The sequence below is a fragment of the Mastigoproctus giganteus genome, chromosome 8 (genome assembly GCF_048544385.1).
Source record: "Mastigoproctus giganteus isolate SK-2022 chromosome 8, ASM4854438v1, whole genome shotgun sequence".
Taxonomy (NCBI): Eukaryota; Metazoa; Arthropoda; class Arachnida; order Uropygi; family Thelyphonidae; genus Mastigoproctus; species Mastigoproctus giganteus.
The window spans coordinates 106,942,934-106,960,476 of NC_143582.1; the positions used below are offsets into that span (position 1 = coordinate 106,942,934).

General features: G+C 38.6%; 1 protein-coding gene across 2 annotated transcripts in view; it reads right to left on the bottom strand.

Moving 5' to 3' along the window:
- LOC150081754 (nucleoside diphosphate kinase 5-like) overlaps positions 1–17,543 on the bottom strand; it is a 282,065-nt gene that overhangs the window by 176,701 nt on the left and 87,821 nt on the right. For both annotated transcript variants that reach the window (XM_090379619.1, XM_090379621.1), the window contains exon 3: positions 9,641–9,744. In XM_090379619.1, coding sequence (XP_090235745.1) covers positions 9,641–9,744 — 104 coding nt within the window. The remainder of the gene's footprint in view (positions 1–9,640; positions 9,745–17,543) is intronic.

A 17,543-nucleotide genomic window follows, 5' to 3' on the forward strand; every position in this document is an offset into this window, starting at 1 on the left:
TTAATTTGTATTTTAGTGTATGTAGTGTGTTGTTCTCGTTGTTTGTGGCTGGCAACTGGCATTTAGCAGCAGGGAGTCGCGGACTTGCAGTGTCCCGACCCCCCGCTCCCGTCACTTGCCACGTGGAGGCAGCCAGTTTCTCTTGCACTCTTAATCATTTCCTTATTAAACAATATTTTGGTAGTACCCTGGCTCTCGCAGGGCTCAGTCCTGACCTAGGGCGGGCGTTTTAGGATGTTTTTAGTTGCCGGACCCCTGCACACGCAGGGCCCAATCCTGTCCTTGTGGAGAAGCCCGGCATTCTAGGTTATTTTATATCTATTTCAATTCTTTATCATTTACATAGGCATATAGTCAGTCAGTCTTACATAGGCATAAGAGTCAATCAGGCATTCTAGGTTATTTTATATCCATTTCAAATTCTTTATCATTTACATAGGCATAAAAGTCAATCAGTCTCTTATAATCACTGTTGTTTTCTTATGTGCTAGGTGAGTTTTTGTGTGTCACATACAAGTTTGTGTGTTCCCTGACCTTTTCATGTGGTCAGCAGGTATACTGTCTTACTTTTCAAGCCATAGGTCCATGGCAGACTGTGTTTTCCTTGTCCTGCCCTTCTTCCTTTCACTTGGTAATTATTGACAATACAACACGCGTTACCTTCACAGTGTAGTGTTGCCACAGGACACGGTTACCTGCTAGTCTGGCAGGCCTAGGAGCGTCCTTCTTCTCTGGAATGCTCTCTCTGCAAAGTTCGCCAGTGCTTGGAAGGTTTCCAGTGATTCCGTCACTTTGAAGAAATCCTCCGTGTGGTACACCTCTGTTATTAGCTGGAATGGTTGCCTCAGGTCCGTGTAGTTAATGCAGTCCAGCATTATGTGTTGCACTGTTTCGTGCGACCTGCATTTGCAGTCAGGAGAATCGGCCAGCCTCAGAGCATGTAGTCTTGAGTTTAAGCTTCCGTGGCCCGACATGAGGAAAGTAGTGTATAATCCTGGTTGCAGCCAAGGTTTGTTTGTCTTGCTTATTTCTTGTGCAAGGGGGAAGAACTGATACGTTGTCCTCCCCTTGGTCTCTTCCCTCCATTCTCTTTGCCATTGTGTAGTAAACATTTCTCTTAGTCTTCTTTGATCTTCTTTGTCTGTTCCATTAAGATTTATTGCATATTCTTCAAAGGCATGTGGGATTCTTTGTCTCCTGTAGTAATTTAGATATGCTTGTATGATTTCATATTTTATGGGTAGCTTTCCACATATTATCTGGAGGGCTGAAGTTGAGATGGTTCGACATGCTCTGGAGGTGGCCAAAAGAAAGATTCTTTGTGCCTGTAATAGGTATTTGTTTACTAGGCTGCGTTTGATGCCAGGTGCCCAGGCACCCGCTCCATAGCATATAATGGGGAGGAAGAGGCTTGTATAATACAATGCCAGTGAGGATGGTTTTATGTTCCATTTTTTCCTTGCAATTCTTAGTAATTTTCCGGTTAATTTTTGAGTTTTTTTCTTTAAGTATTTTGCATGCTCTATGAAAGTTAAATTTTCATCTAATATTATTCCTAGATACTTGTATTTGGATTCCCTGCCTATGCTCTGTTCATTGATTTTAATTAATGGAGGTCTATTTCTATTGAACTTTCCCTTGAATAGGACTTGCTTTGTTTTTTCTGCTGATATTTCCAGTTTATTTATTGTGCACCAGGACATTAGATCTTCCAGGGTCTCTTTTGCTCTGGATTCCAGCTCGCGCCTTGAGTTACCCTGTAGGATCAGAACAAGATCGTCTGCGTAAGCTATTTTCTCTATTTGGGGGAGATCTTTTGCGAGCCACTCATCAAGGACCGTGTTCCAGCAGACTGGGCCAAGAACAGATCCCTGTGGGCAGCCGCGGGTCACTGGTCTTGTTACGGAGCATGTCCCGCTTGAGACCACGAGGTGCCTGTTTGAGAAGTAGTCTGTAATTAGACGATAAATCGGAATTGAAACCTCTGCCTCTCGAAACCTCGCCAGCACACTTTGCCACCATAGGGTGTCAAAGGCACCTTTAAAGTCTACAAAGAGACCTAGGACATACTTAAATTCCGAGGGAATAATAGTGTTTAGAACCTGCTTGATAGCTCCCACGGCCGACTTGCCAGGGGTGAAACCGAATTGGCAGTTTGAGGATAGATTTTTCTTAGTATAGTATTGTAGGAATCTGCCTACTATTAGTTTTTCTAGGACTTTACCTATGACAGAGAGTAGGGCAATGGGGCGGTAGGAGGAGGCTAGGTTTGGGGGCTTGTCAGGGTGTTTAATTAAGACTTTGAGGTTTGCTATTTTCAAGGGGGCAGGGAAGATGCCTTCATGTAGGCATTTATTGAAAAGGGTTTCCAGTACTGTGCTGTTCTTCTTCCACAGTCTTTTCATGATAGTCACCTCTATTAGATCCAGTCCTGGGCATTTTCCATCACTAAAGGAGAGTATTGCATCATTAATCTGCCCGTGTGTAAAATCGTCCTCTTTATCTGCTGCCCTGTATGTCAGGTGTTGAAGTCGGATGGCTGTCTGCGTCGGGCTCTCAGGGATTGTTATATCCTGCTTTATAATTCCATCCAGGATTTTATTTACTGATTGTTCCCATGTTAGTGTTTCGTTGTTCGGGGAGCATGTGATCATGGAGAATACTTCTCCTGGATGCTGTTTTTCGAATACTAGCCTGTAGATCAGGTCCCATGGGTCTTTTCCCAATGTGACTTCAACCAGCTTTTTCCAGGCTAGGTGTTTTTCTTTGTATATTTCATTATTGTATCTGCGTCTGTTCTCTTTATATATTTCTTGCAGTCTCTCTATTTGGTCCTGTGGTCTATTTGTTCTCCTTGCATTCCTCAAGTCTTTTCTAGATTTTTTCGTTAATTTCCGTAGGGTTGTTAGGTCATTGGTCCACCACGGCACCTGGTTTGCTTTCCTCCGTTTTTTCTTTAGTGTGGCATCGCAAATGTCTGTGAGGAGAGACATTGTTCTTTCCACTATTTGTTCCGTAGGCTGGTGCTGTATTGTTTCTAGAAAGGTGGTAGTGAATTTGTCTGTCACCTGTTTATCAAACTCGTCCCAGCCAATAATGGTACATGGGATTCTTCCTCTTGCTCAGACTATGAGGACGTAAATTGAGGAAAGACAGTTGTAGAATAGATGTGCAGAAATTTGCCTTTAGCCAGCGGGTAGTTGATTGGTGGAACAGACTTCCATCTTTTGTTGTGGAAGTTGATAGCCTAAATAAATTTAAAGCTGAGCTGGACAGGCATTTGGAACGAATTGAGGAGTGAAATGGGAGGTTTTTTTTTTTGGCTGATGCTGCATAAGCTTGCTTTCTTGCATTGTATGCCTCTACTAATGCTAATGCTAATCATTTTAGAAAGGATGTAGATCTGCTGGTACTGATACAAAGAAGGGCAATGAAACTGGTGAGGGAACAAAGGGATGCGCTTACCAAGAAAGGCTTCAGTTCTGCAAATTGCAGCATCTGGAGACTAGGCACCTGTGAGATGATCTGATTGAGGTGTTTTAAGATTTTGAATGGATTCAGCAAGCTCAGTGTTGATGGGATTCTTCCTCTTGCTCAGACTATGATAAATTCAAATTGAGCAAGGATCATTGCAGAATAGATGTGTGGAAGTTTGCCTTTAGCCAGTGGGTGGTTGACTGTTGGAACAAACTTCCATCTGAAATTGTGGAAGTGGACAGTTTGAATAAATTCAAGAAAGAACTAGAAAAACTATTGGAAGGAATGGACAGGAGATGGAAGTGTGGTTTATTTTATTTATTTTTTTTGGCTGATGCTATATAAGTTTGCTTTATTGCATCATTTTTCACTATTAATACTATGTGCTTTAATTTGCATGCTTCACCATTTAGAAAATATTTTGGCATACATAGAATTACTTATCTCAATTAATAATTTATAAATATATATTTATAAATTCTTATTTTAATAAGTTTATAAGATAAACATAAAATAAATTCTTAATTGAGATAAAAAACCTTCACAATAAAATGTCTTAGAATCTATAGTATTTAAATAAAACAGTTGAGATAAATGAGAAAGAGGAAAATTTGGTTCTGTGAGTTTGGAGTTGGACAGTTGGAGTTGAATGAATGCTGACTGAATGCAGCACATGTTTGGCCTGGTTTGGAAGATAGCTGGGAAATTACAGATGCAAATTCAGAAAAACAGTGCCTGTGCAAGTAGCTATAGAAAAGACATGCAGAAGAATTGAACAGAAAATGGAGATACTTGGTAAGGGATGAGTCCTGAATAAACCTGATTGTCCTCATCTGAATAAAATCAAGGAGCTTAAAAGAGAGGCTTTAGAGGCTCCATCCCAGATGTGGTAAATATTCTATGATAATGTGAATTTGGGATTTTTACTGAATCAGTAGTAGCTCATAAGAAACGTAATGCCAAGAGTGAAAAAGAAAACAGTTTTTCTGATTTGAAGGAAGCAATATTTGTAATATGCTTTTCAAGATAGATTAGAAGTCAGGTTGATCCCCGATAGAGAGATGTGATCCACTACTCCTATTCTCATCCTGTGATTTATCAAGATGGAGCATAAGAGTATACTCAGAGCAGAAGACACTTTTTATGTGTGAAATAAAAGACAGGATTGAGTTTTAGAAGGGTTGAAGTTAACTACGTTTTAACTGACCCAATGGAGAATTACCTGGAGCTCAGTATTTATAAAAAAATTGGTTATGAATATTCAAAAAGTTTAAGCTGAACATGCAGGGCAAGATTTTTCAAAGTGGAATGCAGTGTTCTATCATCATCAGAACTAAGAATGGAATTTACAGTTAGTGGTGGAGCATCATTAACATACAATCAAAAAGGAGGGGGAAAAAAAACGTGGTACACATCATTAATATACAATCTAAAATGTGGGAGAGAAAAAACTGGTGCTTGGGTACCTGCCAGCATTAGTGGAGAAATTAGAACACAGAGTGATGTTTGCCAACACCAGTAGTGAGCAGTTAGACAGATAGCTGGGATTCCCAATTACAAAACACAGTCAACAGCCCATAATATGGGAGCTTGTTTAGAAGACCTTTATGCCAAACATAATCAAATGATATCAAAAGCAACTGCTTGAGTTTCATCATATTTTTCCACTGAGTTGTCCAAAGTCAAGTAACAAAAGCCAATATAACACCAATGGATCAACACTGATGGAATCTGTACTTGGCAATTACAATTACTGATGAAATATTTCAGAGTAATCTAAAAGTTGGCAGTTTATAGATTTCTCCATTACTCTGAAAAGAGCAGAGTTAAGTGCAATGGAATGATAACTGGATGTGAGTGATTTGTCCTATTCTAATCGTAAGAAATGCAAGTATTCCCAAAGCACGGCTATAGGATTACCAATAAAGCATGATCCTTCTTTTGGAGTACCATTTCAAGATCTGCTAACTGCATTTGCCATCCCCATTTTTTTTCACGGCAGCTTTTGGAACTAATTTTTTTTTTTTTTTTTTCATTTTCCATTTTTGCACACATTGGGTTGTTCCATTCTAAATTTCATCTTTCTACCAATAATAGTTTTCCCATTGCCGTGACTCTTGAAAGGGTTAATTGAGTAAAATAGCAACCTTTTACTTTATTGATCCTTTTGCGAGTGAATTTCAGTATGCAAGCCACCTGGAATGAATCTTTTCAAAAAATTGGGAAGTTTTGGTAAAATTGAAATTACGTAAATAAATGTTTTTTTTTTTTTATGTTAATTTTTTCCTATTATAGCACCAAGCATAAGAATGAGATTATTCTCAGAAATAAAACCAAGACCAAGGTCAAAATTTTGCAAAAAAAAAAAAAAAAAAAAACTAAAAAAAATATAAAAACTAGTTGTTACTTTATTTGATGCTATAATAGCTTCTACGTGTTGGTTGGTTGGTTGGTTTTGATTTTATTGGCGCATTACAGCCTTAGTTGCTAATGCGCCAAGACCAGGTCTTCTATGTGTGTGTGTGTGTGTGTGTGTTGATTAGCATAACAAAAGAATGTGAAAATAAGAATTAAAAAAAATTTTTTTTTTCACTTTATATATATATATCATTTTATTCATATGATACATATATATTCACATCAATTTTTGGATGTGAATTCCGGTGAATTTCTTCAATTTCAACTTGTACAAACACAAATATTAGAAGGTAGCACCCTTCTCCATACACTGAATTTTGAAACTATTATTAATATAAAAATGACTATTATTATTACTTCATCTTTCACAGTTACTAGATGGCACACCAGTCCTTTTACAGTTTCAAGACAATCTATATACAAACATAATTTGTTGGCTATGCATCAAAACAATCCTCAAAACATATATATTGTTGTTGTCGTTGAATTTTAGGCAGATCAGCAATTTAGATCATAATGTACCTATTGTATAATTTGGTTGTACGAATGTTAGTTTAGAAGCCAATCTGCATATTGCGAGGGCTAAAAAAACCTGGAATAACTCACGGGGAAACCATACTGCCTCTGCCTGAGACTACAAGCTCCACTGAACAGGTCTTTGAAAACATATATATATGTTCATGCTCCTTTGAGGCCAACGAAGTTAAATCTGTAGTAGTAGTGGCATGTGATGCAAGAAAGCAAGTGTATGAGCTTATGCAGCTCAGCCAAAAAAAAAAAAAAAAAAAAAATTACAAAACAATCCCCTCTAAATATTTGTCCAGTTCCTCCTTAAATTTATTTAACCTATCAACTTCCACAATGACAGATGGAAATTTATTCTAGTAATTAACCACCCGCTGACTAAAGGCAAATTTCCGCACATCTATTCTACATCTGTCCTTCCTCAATTTCAATTTATGCCCCTTACATTCATAATCTGAACAAGTGGAAGAATTCCATCAGAATTTAGCGTGCTCAACCCATTCAAGGCCTTATACACCTCAATCAGATCACCTTGCAGATGTCTAGTCTCCAGACGCCGCAATTTGCAGAACTTAAGTCTCTCCTGGTAAGAGGAGCCCTTCATTCCCCTCACCAATCTTGTTGCCCTTCTCTGTACACACTCGAGCAAATCTACATGCTTCCTAAAATGAGGCCTCCAGACCTGCACGCAGTACTCAAGGCGTGGCCTGACCACTGCCTTATACAGAGGGACAATCACCTCCTTTTCCCTGCTAGCAAAATTCCTGTATATCATTGACAACACCCCATGACCTGCCCTGGAAGCCTGTCTGCATTGCTTAGAAAACTTCATATCTGACTGCACAATTACTCCCAGGTCTTTTTCATTTTCTACACCCTTAAGTGTAGTATCACACAGTTGGTACGTTTCTCCGGGGTTACTTCTACCCATATGCAGTACTTTGCATTTTTCAAAGTTAAACTTCAGTTACCACTTCTCAGCCCATCTGCCCAAATTTTCTAGATCCTGTTGCAGTAACACACTGCCATTACTGTCATTAACAACCCTGCCAACCTTTGTATCATCTGCAAACTTCGATACTAAGCCTGATATAACTTCATCAATATCATTGATAAATATACAAAACAACAGTGGACCCAACACTGAACCCTGTAGGACTCCACTAATAACATTAGTCCTCGAAGAGCAGTACCCATTGATTACCACCCTCTGTCTTCTCCCACTCAACCATCCTTTTATCCATTGTAGCAACTTACCCTTAAATACCATTCTGCTCCAATTTGTAGAGTAGTCTTCCATGCACAACAGTGTCAAAAGCTCTCCTGAAATCCAAGTATATGGTATCAAAATTATTTTTTGCATCCAGTTCCTTTGTAATCACATCATAATAACCAATCAAATTTGTCAGACAAGATTTTCCCTTAACAAACCCATGCCGTGTCTGAATTATTGCTGCAGTCTTGTCTAAATGATCCTGCAATGCATCTTTAACCAGTAACTCCATTATTTTACCCAGAACAGAAGTTAAACTAACTGGTCTGTAATTACTTGTGTCACTCTTCGATCCCCCTTTGTGAATTGGGGACACATTTGCACATTTCCAGTCCGTGGGGACCTTCCCTGAGTACAAGGATGCTCTCATAATTATGGCTAAGGGTTTGCTTACTTCCTTTGTCGCCTCCTTTAATATAACTGGATAGATCCCATTCAGCCCAAGTGCCTTTCTTATGTTTAATTTCAACAATTTCTCCTCCACTTTGCTCTCAGTTATTACAAAATCATTAAGCATCCTGTTACAATTTGATAACCTTGTGGCATTTTCATACCTTAATAACTCCTCATGTGTGAATGTAGATGCAAAATACTCAATCAGTTTGTTTGCTATCTGAGCAGGATCATCAACAGTCGAATCATCGATATCAAGTGGACCAATCAGACCCCTTCCTTTTAGAGTTTATATAAGCAAAGAAATCCTTGCTGTTTTTCTTAGCATCCTTTGCCAAAGATTTCTCATAATCTGCCTTCGCCTGCCTAACCTCTTTGTGACTTGATTACAGACTAGCTTATATATATCATAGGCTTCTGTGTCACCTGATAATTTATATGCATCCCATGCATTTTTCTTCTCTGCCATGAGTCTCATTAGTTCATTTGACAACCATAGGCCTAAACCTTGAACAATATTTCTTAATAGGTATAAAACGTTTAGTAGCTTCCACTATTAATTGCTTAAATGCTTTCCACTTAGAATTTGCTGTTGGTAACATCATCAGTTGGTCCCACTGTACAGAATTTAAAAACTGTCTAAGACCACTGTAGTCACCTTTACGGAAGCAAAAGCCCCTTCCTTTACCCCTGATGGTAATTATATCTTTAAGTAAATTGAACATCAGTACACTGTGATCACTGCCACCTTCTTCTTCTTCTTCTTCTTTGGTCCTTAGCTGGCAGCTGGGGGAGGCAGTTGGCCACGCAACCACTATGCTGCTGTAGGTGCCGCAGGGTTTCGGACTTTCACTGCCACCTAATGGTTACTTTATTTGCAAATTCTTAATACATGAATTATCACTGCTGATAACCAGATCAAGAGTATTACCCTCTCTGGTTGCCTCGCGAACATGCTGGTGCAAAAAACAATCATCCAATAATCCACAAAAGTCTTTCTAGTGTGCGAGTGACCAGGCCCATAAGTTCCAGTCTATATATGGGAAGTTAAAATCCCCCATTATAAGACATTCTGATTTACTAGCCCACTCTATTTCTCTGTACATTGTACTCATTCCTACTCTCCTACTCTTATTTTTGCTTTCGCAGTGCTTATGTCACACCAAACTGACTCAACAGTGCACTGTTCATCTATATCAACTGGATGCACTTCTTTTGATTTTATGTTTTCTTAATTAACAACATAACACCTCCTCCCTTCCTATCCTGTCCTGTCTATCCTTTCTGTACACATTGTACTCCCCAAATTCCAGTTCTGCATTCCTTATATCTGTGTGACACCATGTCTCTGCTATCCCAACAATATCCATATATATATTCACTTGTGAAAAGATCAAATAAACAAAATATGACGGGCCTTTCATTTACTTGGTAATTATCTGTCATTTTTCATACACTCAAATTTAAAAATGATCCGCCCAACCCTGAAAACAATATTTCAAAGAAACAGCATTTATTGCCAATAGTATAAAATCATATACAAAGTACACTTACTATCAGGGAAAAAAAAATGTATTTCTCTTTCTGCACTCAGACTACTATCGCTTCCATGAACTGCATTTGCTCTGTCTTCTTCACCGCCATATAAAGCTCTAATACTATAACAGAAAAAGGCAAGAGTTAATCAAGTCCAATCAATGAAAAATTCAAAAACGCTTTTAAACTGTACGCTTCTGTGTAATTTACTGTTTTTTTTTTTTTTCCTCTCATAGTGAACCAAAAAAAAAAGGTTGTTAAAAACTATTATATTTTAGCACTGAATTTCAGTAGATCATAACTTTTGGGAGGTCATATAGAATATACACATAAAACCATTTATTGCCATCCAAAAAAAAGTAAGGAAAATACCCCAGTATAGCCAAATTAGAGGGATTTACGTAAATAATAACATTAGCATTAACAAGGGCACGTGATGCAAGAAAGCAAGCTTATATAGCATCAGCCAAAAAAAAAAAAAAAAAAACACACATACCCTTTTCATTCTATCCATCCACTCGCTCCAAATGTTTGTCTAGTTCTGCCTTGAATCTGTTTAAGCTATCAACTTCTACAACGACAGATGGAGTTTGTTCCAGCAATGCTAATGCTAATCAACCGCCCATCAATCAATCAACACATATAATAGAATAAGTTATTCTATATGTTATTATTCCATCAACATAACAAAGGAAGTCGTCAATCAGTTGTTGAGCTATACAACAATAAATTGCAAAGCTTGATATTGCTGGAAGGGACTGGAAAATATCATAAACATAACAAAGAAATAAAATAAAATAATATAAAAACCCAAGCTGTGGCAGTCTTGGATGGAATTCGCTGCTGAAGAAAGTTGCAAATGTTAAGAAGATCACTTAGCCAGTGATCAGAGTTACAAAATACTGAACTGCTTTTTATAGCCAGTGAGTATCAAGAGGCACCGGTTCAATTTGTTGATACAGCTGATGCTGAGATAATAAAATAGTTTGTCCAAGCTTGGCATTTAACTATCTAATGAGAAAATATTCTGCCAACATGTTAGGCTGCAGGGAGGATTTCAAAATGAAAAAGCAGATTAGTGATTCATAAAGGAAGTGAGGTAGGATACAGATAGAAACATATTTCTGTATAATGTTCAGATTATGAATGAGAGTGGGTTACACTAACACCAAAATGCTGTTAAGAAGAGAAGTTTAGAATCAAGATGTACTCCTAAAAATTTAATGTGGTTTACAGGGACAATTAATTTAGATCAGATTTTAAATTGTAGGAAATAGAAGATTGTCGAAGGAGCAAACAACAGATAGTTTGTCTCCAAAGTTTGATTTGTAAGCCAAAAAAGTTCAATATAATCTGGGAAGTTGTCAATCAGTTGTTGAGCTATACATGATAAATTGCAAATAAAAGCCAGGAAAATATCATCAGCATAAAAGCTGAAGTTAGTATTTAGTATTAGTATTAGTAACGGCCGTATGGTGCAAGAAAGCCTATGGCTTATGCTGCACCAGCCAAAAAAAAAAAAAAAATCCGAACAAAACAATGATAAAAACAAAAATTAAATAAATAAATAAATAATAATAATTAATAAATAAATAAAAATAATAAAATGAAATAAAAAATAAATAAAGAGGAATTTAATCCTATCATCCTATGCGCTTCCCTTACCCGAAAGTACTATCCAGATGACCTTTGAATTTCCCCAAACTGTCGGCCTCTACCACCCATGAAGGCAACCTATTCCAGTAATTTATAACTCGCTGGCTAAAATAAAACTTCCTGCAGTCCAATCTAAACATTTCCCCCCCGTAACTTGAATTTATGTCCCCTAGTTCTAGCATCATTTATAATCTTGAAAATTTTGTCCTCATTCATTTTACTGATGCCTCTCAGAGCCTTAAACACCTCGATCAAATCTCCTCTAAGGTGTCTAGTTTCCAAACTCTGCAACCCACATATTCGAAGTCTTTCTTCATAAGGACGCCCTTTTGCCGATCTCACCAGGCGAGTTACCCTTCTTTGCACCCTTTCAAGAAGCTCGATGTCTTTCTTTAGGTGCGGTCTCCATACTTGAACACAGTATTCCAAGTGTGGTCTAACATAGGCCTTATATAATGGGATTATCACGTCCCTATCTCTACTTGCAAAAGTTCGATAGATCATCGATAGGACACCATGGGCCTTTCTTGCAACCTGTTTACAATGCTCAGAGAATTTCATGTCTGACCGTATCGTAACACCCAAGTCCCTTTCCTCCAGTACTGGGTTTAGTTGAACTCCACCAAGTGAATAAGTTATTTTGGGATTACTGTTTCCCAGGTGTAATACCTTACACTTTGTTGGATTAAAGCACAGCTGCCATTTTTCTGACCATTCCTGAAGTCTATCTAGGTCTCTCTGAAGAAGCGCAGCTTGACAGTGATCATTAACTACTCTACCAATTTTAACATCATCTGCAAATTTAGACATCACGCCCTCTATCCCTTCATCAATGTCGTTTATGAAAATTAAAAACAACAGTGGTCCTAATACTGATCCTTGGGGAACCCCACTTCTTACATCAACCCAATCTGAGGAATAGCCATTTATCACAACCCTCTGCCTCCTGCCCTGAAGCCATCCTTCTATCCATCTAAGGATTTTCCCAGTGATTCCAACCTGTTCCAACTTATAAAGCAACCGCTCATGTGGGACTGAGTCAAAAGCTTTGCTGAAATCTAAATAAACAATGTCGAAATTATTCCCTAAATCCAGCTCGTGAGTGACCCTTTCGAAATAGCGAACCAGATTTGTTAAACATGATTTTCCCTTTACAAAACCATGCTGAGTATCCTTGAGAATTTCAATTCAATCCAAATGATCCTGAATTCCACCCTTGATCATTGCCTCCATGATTTTCCCTACTACTGAAGTCAGACTGACAGGTCGATAATTTCCCACTTCACTTTTAGAGCCACCCTTATGTATGGGAGATACATTTGCACTTTTCCAATCCAAGGGAATCTCCCCAGAGTCTAGTGATGCTCGCATAACCAGTCTCAGTGGTTCAATGCACTCGCTTGCCGCCTCTCTCAAGATTATAGGGTATATTCCATCAACTCCAGGAGCCTTAGTGGTCTGTAGGCTTGACAGTTTTTTCATTAAATAATCTTGCAAAATTTCAATATCATTAATTACATATTTTTTAACTTCGCTCCCACAATTTCCCATTGCCACAAAAGGCTTTTCATTTGTAAATATCGATGCAAAATAACTGTTGAGTTCATCTGCAACGGCAGCTGGTGTATTTATTACTATCCCCTTTCCCTTACGTAAAGGTCCGATCTGGTTTGTCCTGCTCTTCTTGGCATTTATATATGTGAAGAATTCTTTATCCCCCCTCTTTGCTCTGTTTGCTAGTGATTTCTCATAAACTGCCTTTGCCTGTCGAACCTTTTCTGTGGCTCTATTACACATCACCTTGTAGCTGTTATAGGCTTCAGTACTTTTTATTGCTCTGTAACTTTTCCATGCCACCTTTTTCTGCTCAAGTAATGTGGCAACTTCACTATTCATCCAACTTGGAACCCTTCTCGTGGAGTATTTTTTTAATGGTATATACGCATTCAAGGCCTCTGTGATTAATGTTTTAAAAGCGTACCACAGTTCAATTGTATTCATTCTCTGCACGATATCTACCCAGTTAATAGAGGCCATGTAGTACCTTAAGGCATCGTAATTTCCTTTTCTGAAATTAAAACCCATTCCTTTGCCTTTTACTTCTGCTACCTCTCTCGTCATCATCCACCGTAGAACTCCGTGATCACTTCCTGCTACTGGTTCCTCTACTGTCAGCCCTGTTATGTCATCTGATTCATGGGTGATGATGAGGTCTAGGATATTCTTTTCTCTAGTACTTTCCCTGACATGTTGATACAAATAACAGTCATCTAGTTGATTTAAAAATTTTGTTCCCCATGTCGAGTTTCCTTCCCATTTACTCCAATCAATTAGTGGCAAATTGAAATCACCCATAATAAGGCATTGACGCTTACTTGCCCATTCCATTTGCATGTAGAGGCTTTTGTCATAGTCTTCACAATCACCTGGTCTGTAGATTACTCCTACTCGCATTATACCTTTGTTTCCAACTATCTCACACCATACAGACTCTATACTAGCATGTGAAACATCTGAATCCGGGAAAGTCATCGTCGCACTCAGGTTGCTTCTGATAAGAAGCATTACCCCACCACCCCTTCTATCTAACCTATCCTTCCTAAATACATTATACAAGCCGTACTGAAACTCATCATCCCCAATTTCCGGGTGGCACCACGTCTCTGTAAGCCCTATTATGTCCGCGTTACTTGTTTTAACCAGCAGTTCGAATTCGCTCATTTTATTGACGACACTTCTAACGTTACTGTATAAACAATTCAGATTTACTGTTCTTGTATATTTAACAACCCTAACACAACCCTTGAAGTTTTTTAGGCTCTCTTCCCTGATATTAGCTACCCGCTCACGTGAAACGTCTTTGACCCCAGAACATCTAGATAATACGTCCAGTTGGGGTAACATATTAGAACTCTTCAGGTATGTGCAAGAGTTACATTGACCAATATTATCAGATAAACGCGTGTCAGTATTACCCACATCCCCCCTAACTAGCAGTTTCCCTGAGCCTTTAAGGTATCCTCAATAATACTGGCAAAAACTTTTGCACCACCTTTGTTTAAGTGTATCCCGTCTCTACAAAACAAATTCCTTCTACCTACAAGTGTGGGCCATGCTGATAGAAATTTACCCCCTAAAGCCTTGCAGATTCCTTCAAGTCTTGAGTTAATCCACAAGGCTCTTAACATATAATCCCTCCTATCGTGTCTGGGCAGAATTGCAGACACATAGACATTATGGCCTAGCTCGCGACATTTCCTCAGCATGGTCCTGTATTTTTCCAACAAATCGTCAGATCGTGTACGTTTAATGTCATTTGTCCCCACATGAATAATAATATTTTCTTTACCCCCTTTAAAATCTGACAGTCTGTTGGTGACATCATCAATAGTTGCTCCCGGCAGACATACCCTGGTTCTCCTCCACCTATCTTTATTACAAAAAATATTCCCCGTTTCCCTGACAATGGAGTCTCCTAATAAAACAATGTCCTTTTTAACCAGAGTAGTTTGCACTTGGTTTTTCTGTTTTGAGGCTCGAATCGGGTGTGCATCACTTGGTAGATTGCTGGAGTTTTGAGTCCCTGACGAGCTCCCAGAAGCATTATTTTCGAGGGCAAGCACTCGTTTTTTCAGGGACTCAAATTGTTCCATCAGTGCACCAAATTGTAATTTAAGATCGGTGCACTCCTTACATCGATCACAAAGAAAAGAATCCCCAGGTGAGGTAGGATTAGTCACCAGGTCGACCTTGGAAAACATTCCACAGGTTCCACAACGGATTAAATCATGACTCACCCGTAAATCGCCATCTGCTATTTCCATGTGAGTCACGATACCCTGTGACGTGTTTAAGGCAGATCTCGTAACTACCATTATAAAATTAAATAAATATCAATGAAAGTAACTTTAAAAAATTATATCTATAATATTATTAAAATCAAACAGTTACAGGAAAACCTATAACAAAATAATCCAATAATATCTAAATAAATCAAATATTTAAAAGCACTATCCAAAAGTAAACCACTTAACTGAGGAGCCCTGTCTAAGCACGTCCGCTCACCTCGAATGCCAACGTGATTGAAATTTAAGTGACTTGAAAGACAAGGAAAGAGTGTGGCCAAGATGGCTCCTCCTTGGAACAGGCCTCCAAACAGGTTGCTGATTTGTTAGAGAAGATAAGAGTGCGATCATAAAGTAACTGTCGAACCACAGCAGTCCCGAGATACAGCAACATTCTAGGCCCATCCAACAGTAAATGAGTCAAAGGCAGTGGTGATATCAAGGAAAAAGCAGTGCAGTTCCTGCCAAGTTATAAATCGTGAAAATGAGCTGAAGAAAACACTTTTCAGCTGAACATGCTGAGATGCCACTGTGAATTGATGGTGGTTTGAATAAAAAAATTGCGAAGTGGTTTCAAGTGAATTTTGTCTAAACATTTTATAAAGGGGAGCAAATATAGATAGGCCTGAAGTCATCTGGCTCCTGTGGTTTTGCACACTTGGAGATAGGAGTAACTCTGTAGAATTTCCACTCTGGAGGCACTCAGGCCTGAGTGTAAAGATTTGACAAGATGTCTAGGAAGAAAAAGCTACCAATTTTGAGACAAAAGTTAAGGATGCCATCTGTTCCAACTGCAGAAAAGTTTGGAAGGAAGTTGATTATCCACTTTAAGTTGAAAGACGAAAGTAAGATTTCAGACAGCATGTAACATGAAGAGTTCTTGAACATATGCATTACACTGGTGGATGAGATAGGACCAAATCTGCTAACATAATCTGCCCAGGCCTCTAGCTGGAGGTCTTGAGGGACGGATGTAAATTTATGTGAAAACATCCTCATTTCTTTATGATTGATAAATTCAATTAGGACTGCTTTCTTAGCAGTAATATACTGGGAACGGTGGACTGAGAAATTAGTAAATGTCCTGTGAGAAGGCTGATTCAAAAACTTACAAAATGCTTTCTGCTTCTTCCAAAAAAGGATCTATAAGCTGGATGTCCACTACGGTTTGTTTTGCAAGGAGAACTGGCACCACTAGACATTGTCATGCATGAAATAAAAGCAAGCCAGTGAGCCAACCAAAACTAGGAAACAGGGAGAGGAATGTGAAGGCAGCTTGACCAGGAAAAAAATGGTGAACAGAAACTTGACAAGATCCTGGTTCAGGAAAAGTGGTGATAAAACTGTCTTAACCAGAGACAGGTCTTGGAGATGGTAATAGGGTCATAAGATGGAAAGGTATTGTGATGTGGGTTGTACGGGAATGTGGTTCTAGTGAAAGCAAGCTAATAGATGAAAATGGCAAGTTGTGCATTAGAAAAGATTCTGTCTAACCTAGAAGCACTCCTAAAGTGGAGATGTGGCTTCCATATAGTTGAAAATTAGAAGCTGGTTACACAAGCAAATGGCAATGTCAGTGGAAAGGTAAATCAATAATATTAAAGTCACCAACACAAATTATTATATCAGATGGTTTAGTGATGGAGATTAACCAGGAGATTAATCAAACTGACCTATGAACACAGGAGGGGCACAACAACAACAACAAGAAGAGGGGTGGCATGGATGTGGATACAGATAGCTACAGCTTGAATTTGAGAATTCTGATACTGATGGTGGGAGACAATGGAGTAGGCCATTCAGGTGAACAGACAATGCCTTCACCCCACTGATTTTCAGATGTAGCAAGAAAATTAAAACTTGCAGTGAGAGTGCCTAAGTCACTTTTAAAGTGTAAGCCACAGCTCAGAAACTGCAATAAAACTGTAGTCATCAATGGAAAGTAGATGCAGAAGAGAGTAAATCTTGTTTCGGAGACTCCTGGCATTTTTGAATAAAATGCTAATCTTACAAATTTTTATGTGGAATGAGGACAAATACTGAGCAATGACTGCTGAAATAAGTGCAATGGTGACACAACTGAAATAAATCAATCACTAATATAAACAGTGATAAACCATGACGAAAGATCAGGGTTAGTACAAATGAATGAAGAGTCTATCATGATGGGCTTTTTTTTTATCTGACCACTAGTGTTGTCTTCTTGCACCATGGTATTAGAATTAGTGGCTAAGGTAAAGAAAGCCAACACGAGAACCACTAGAAACGTCAGCTAACTTACCTGGAAAATTAGTTTCCCGATACAACACTCTAGCACTGCTTGCTCGGTAAGCAGACGGTAGGTATTATCGGTCTGGAGCAGAAGTCGAGAATGATATATTGATTGACAGGTAGGCGTGGCAAATGATGAAATGATTGGT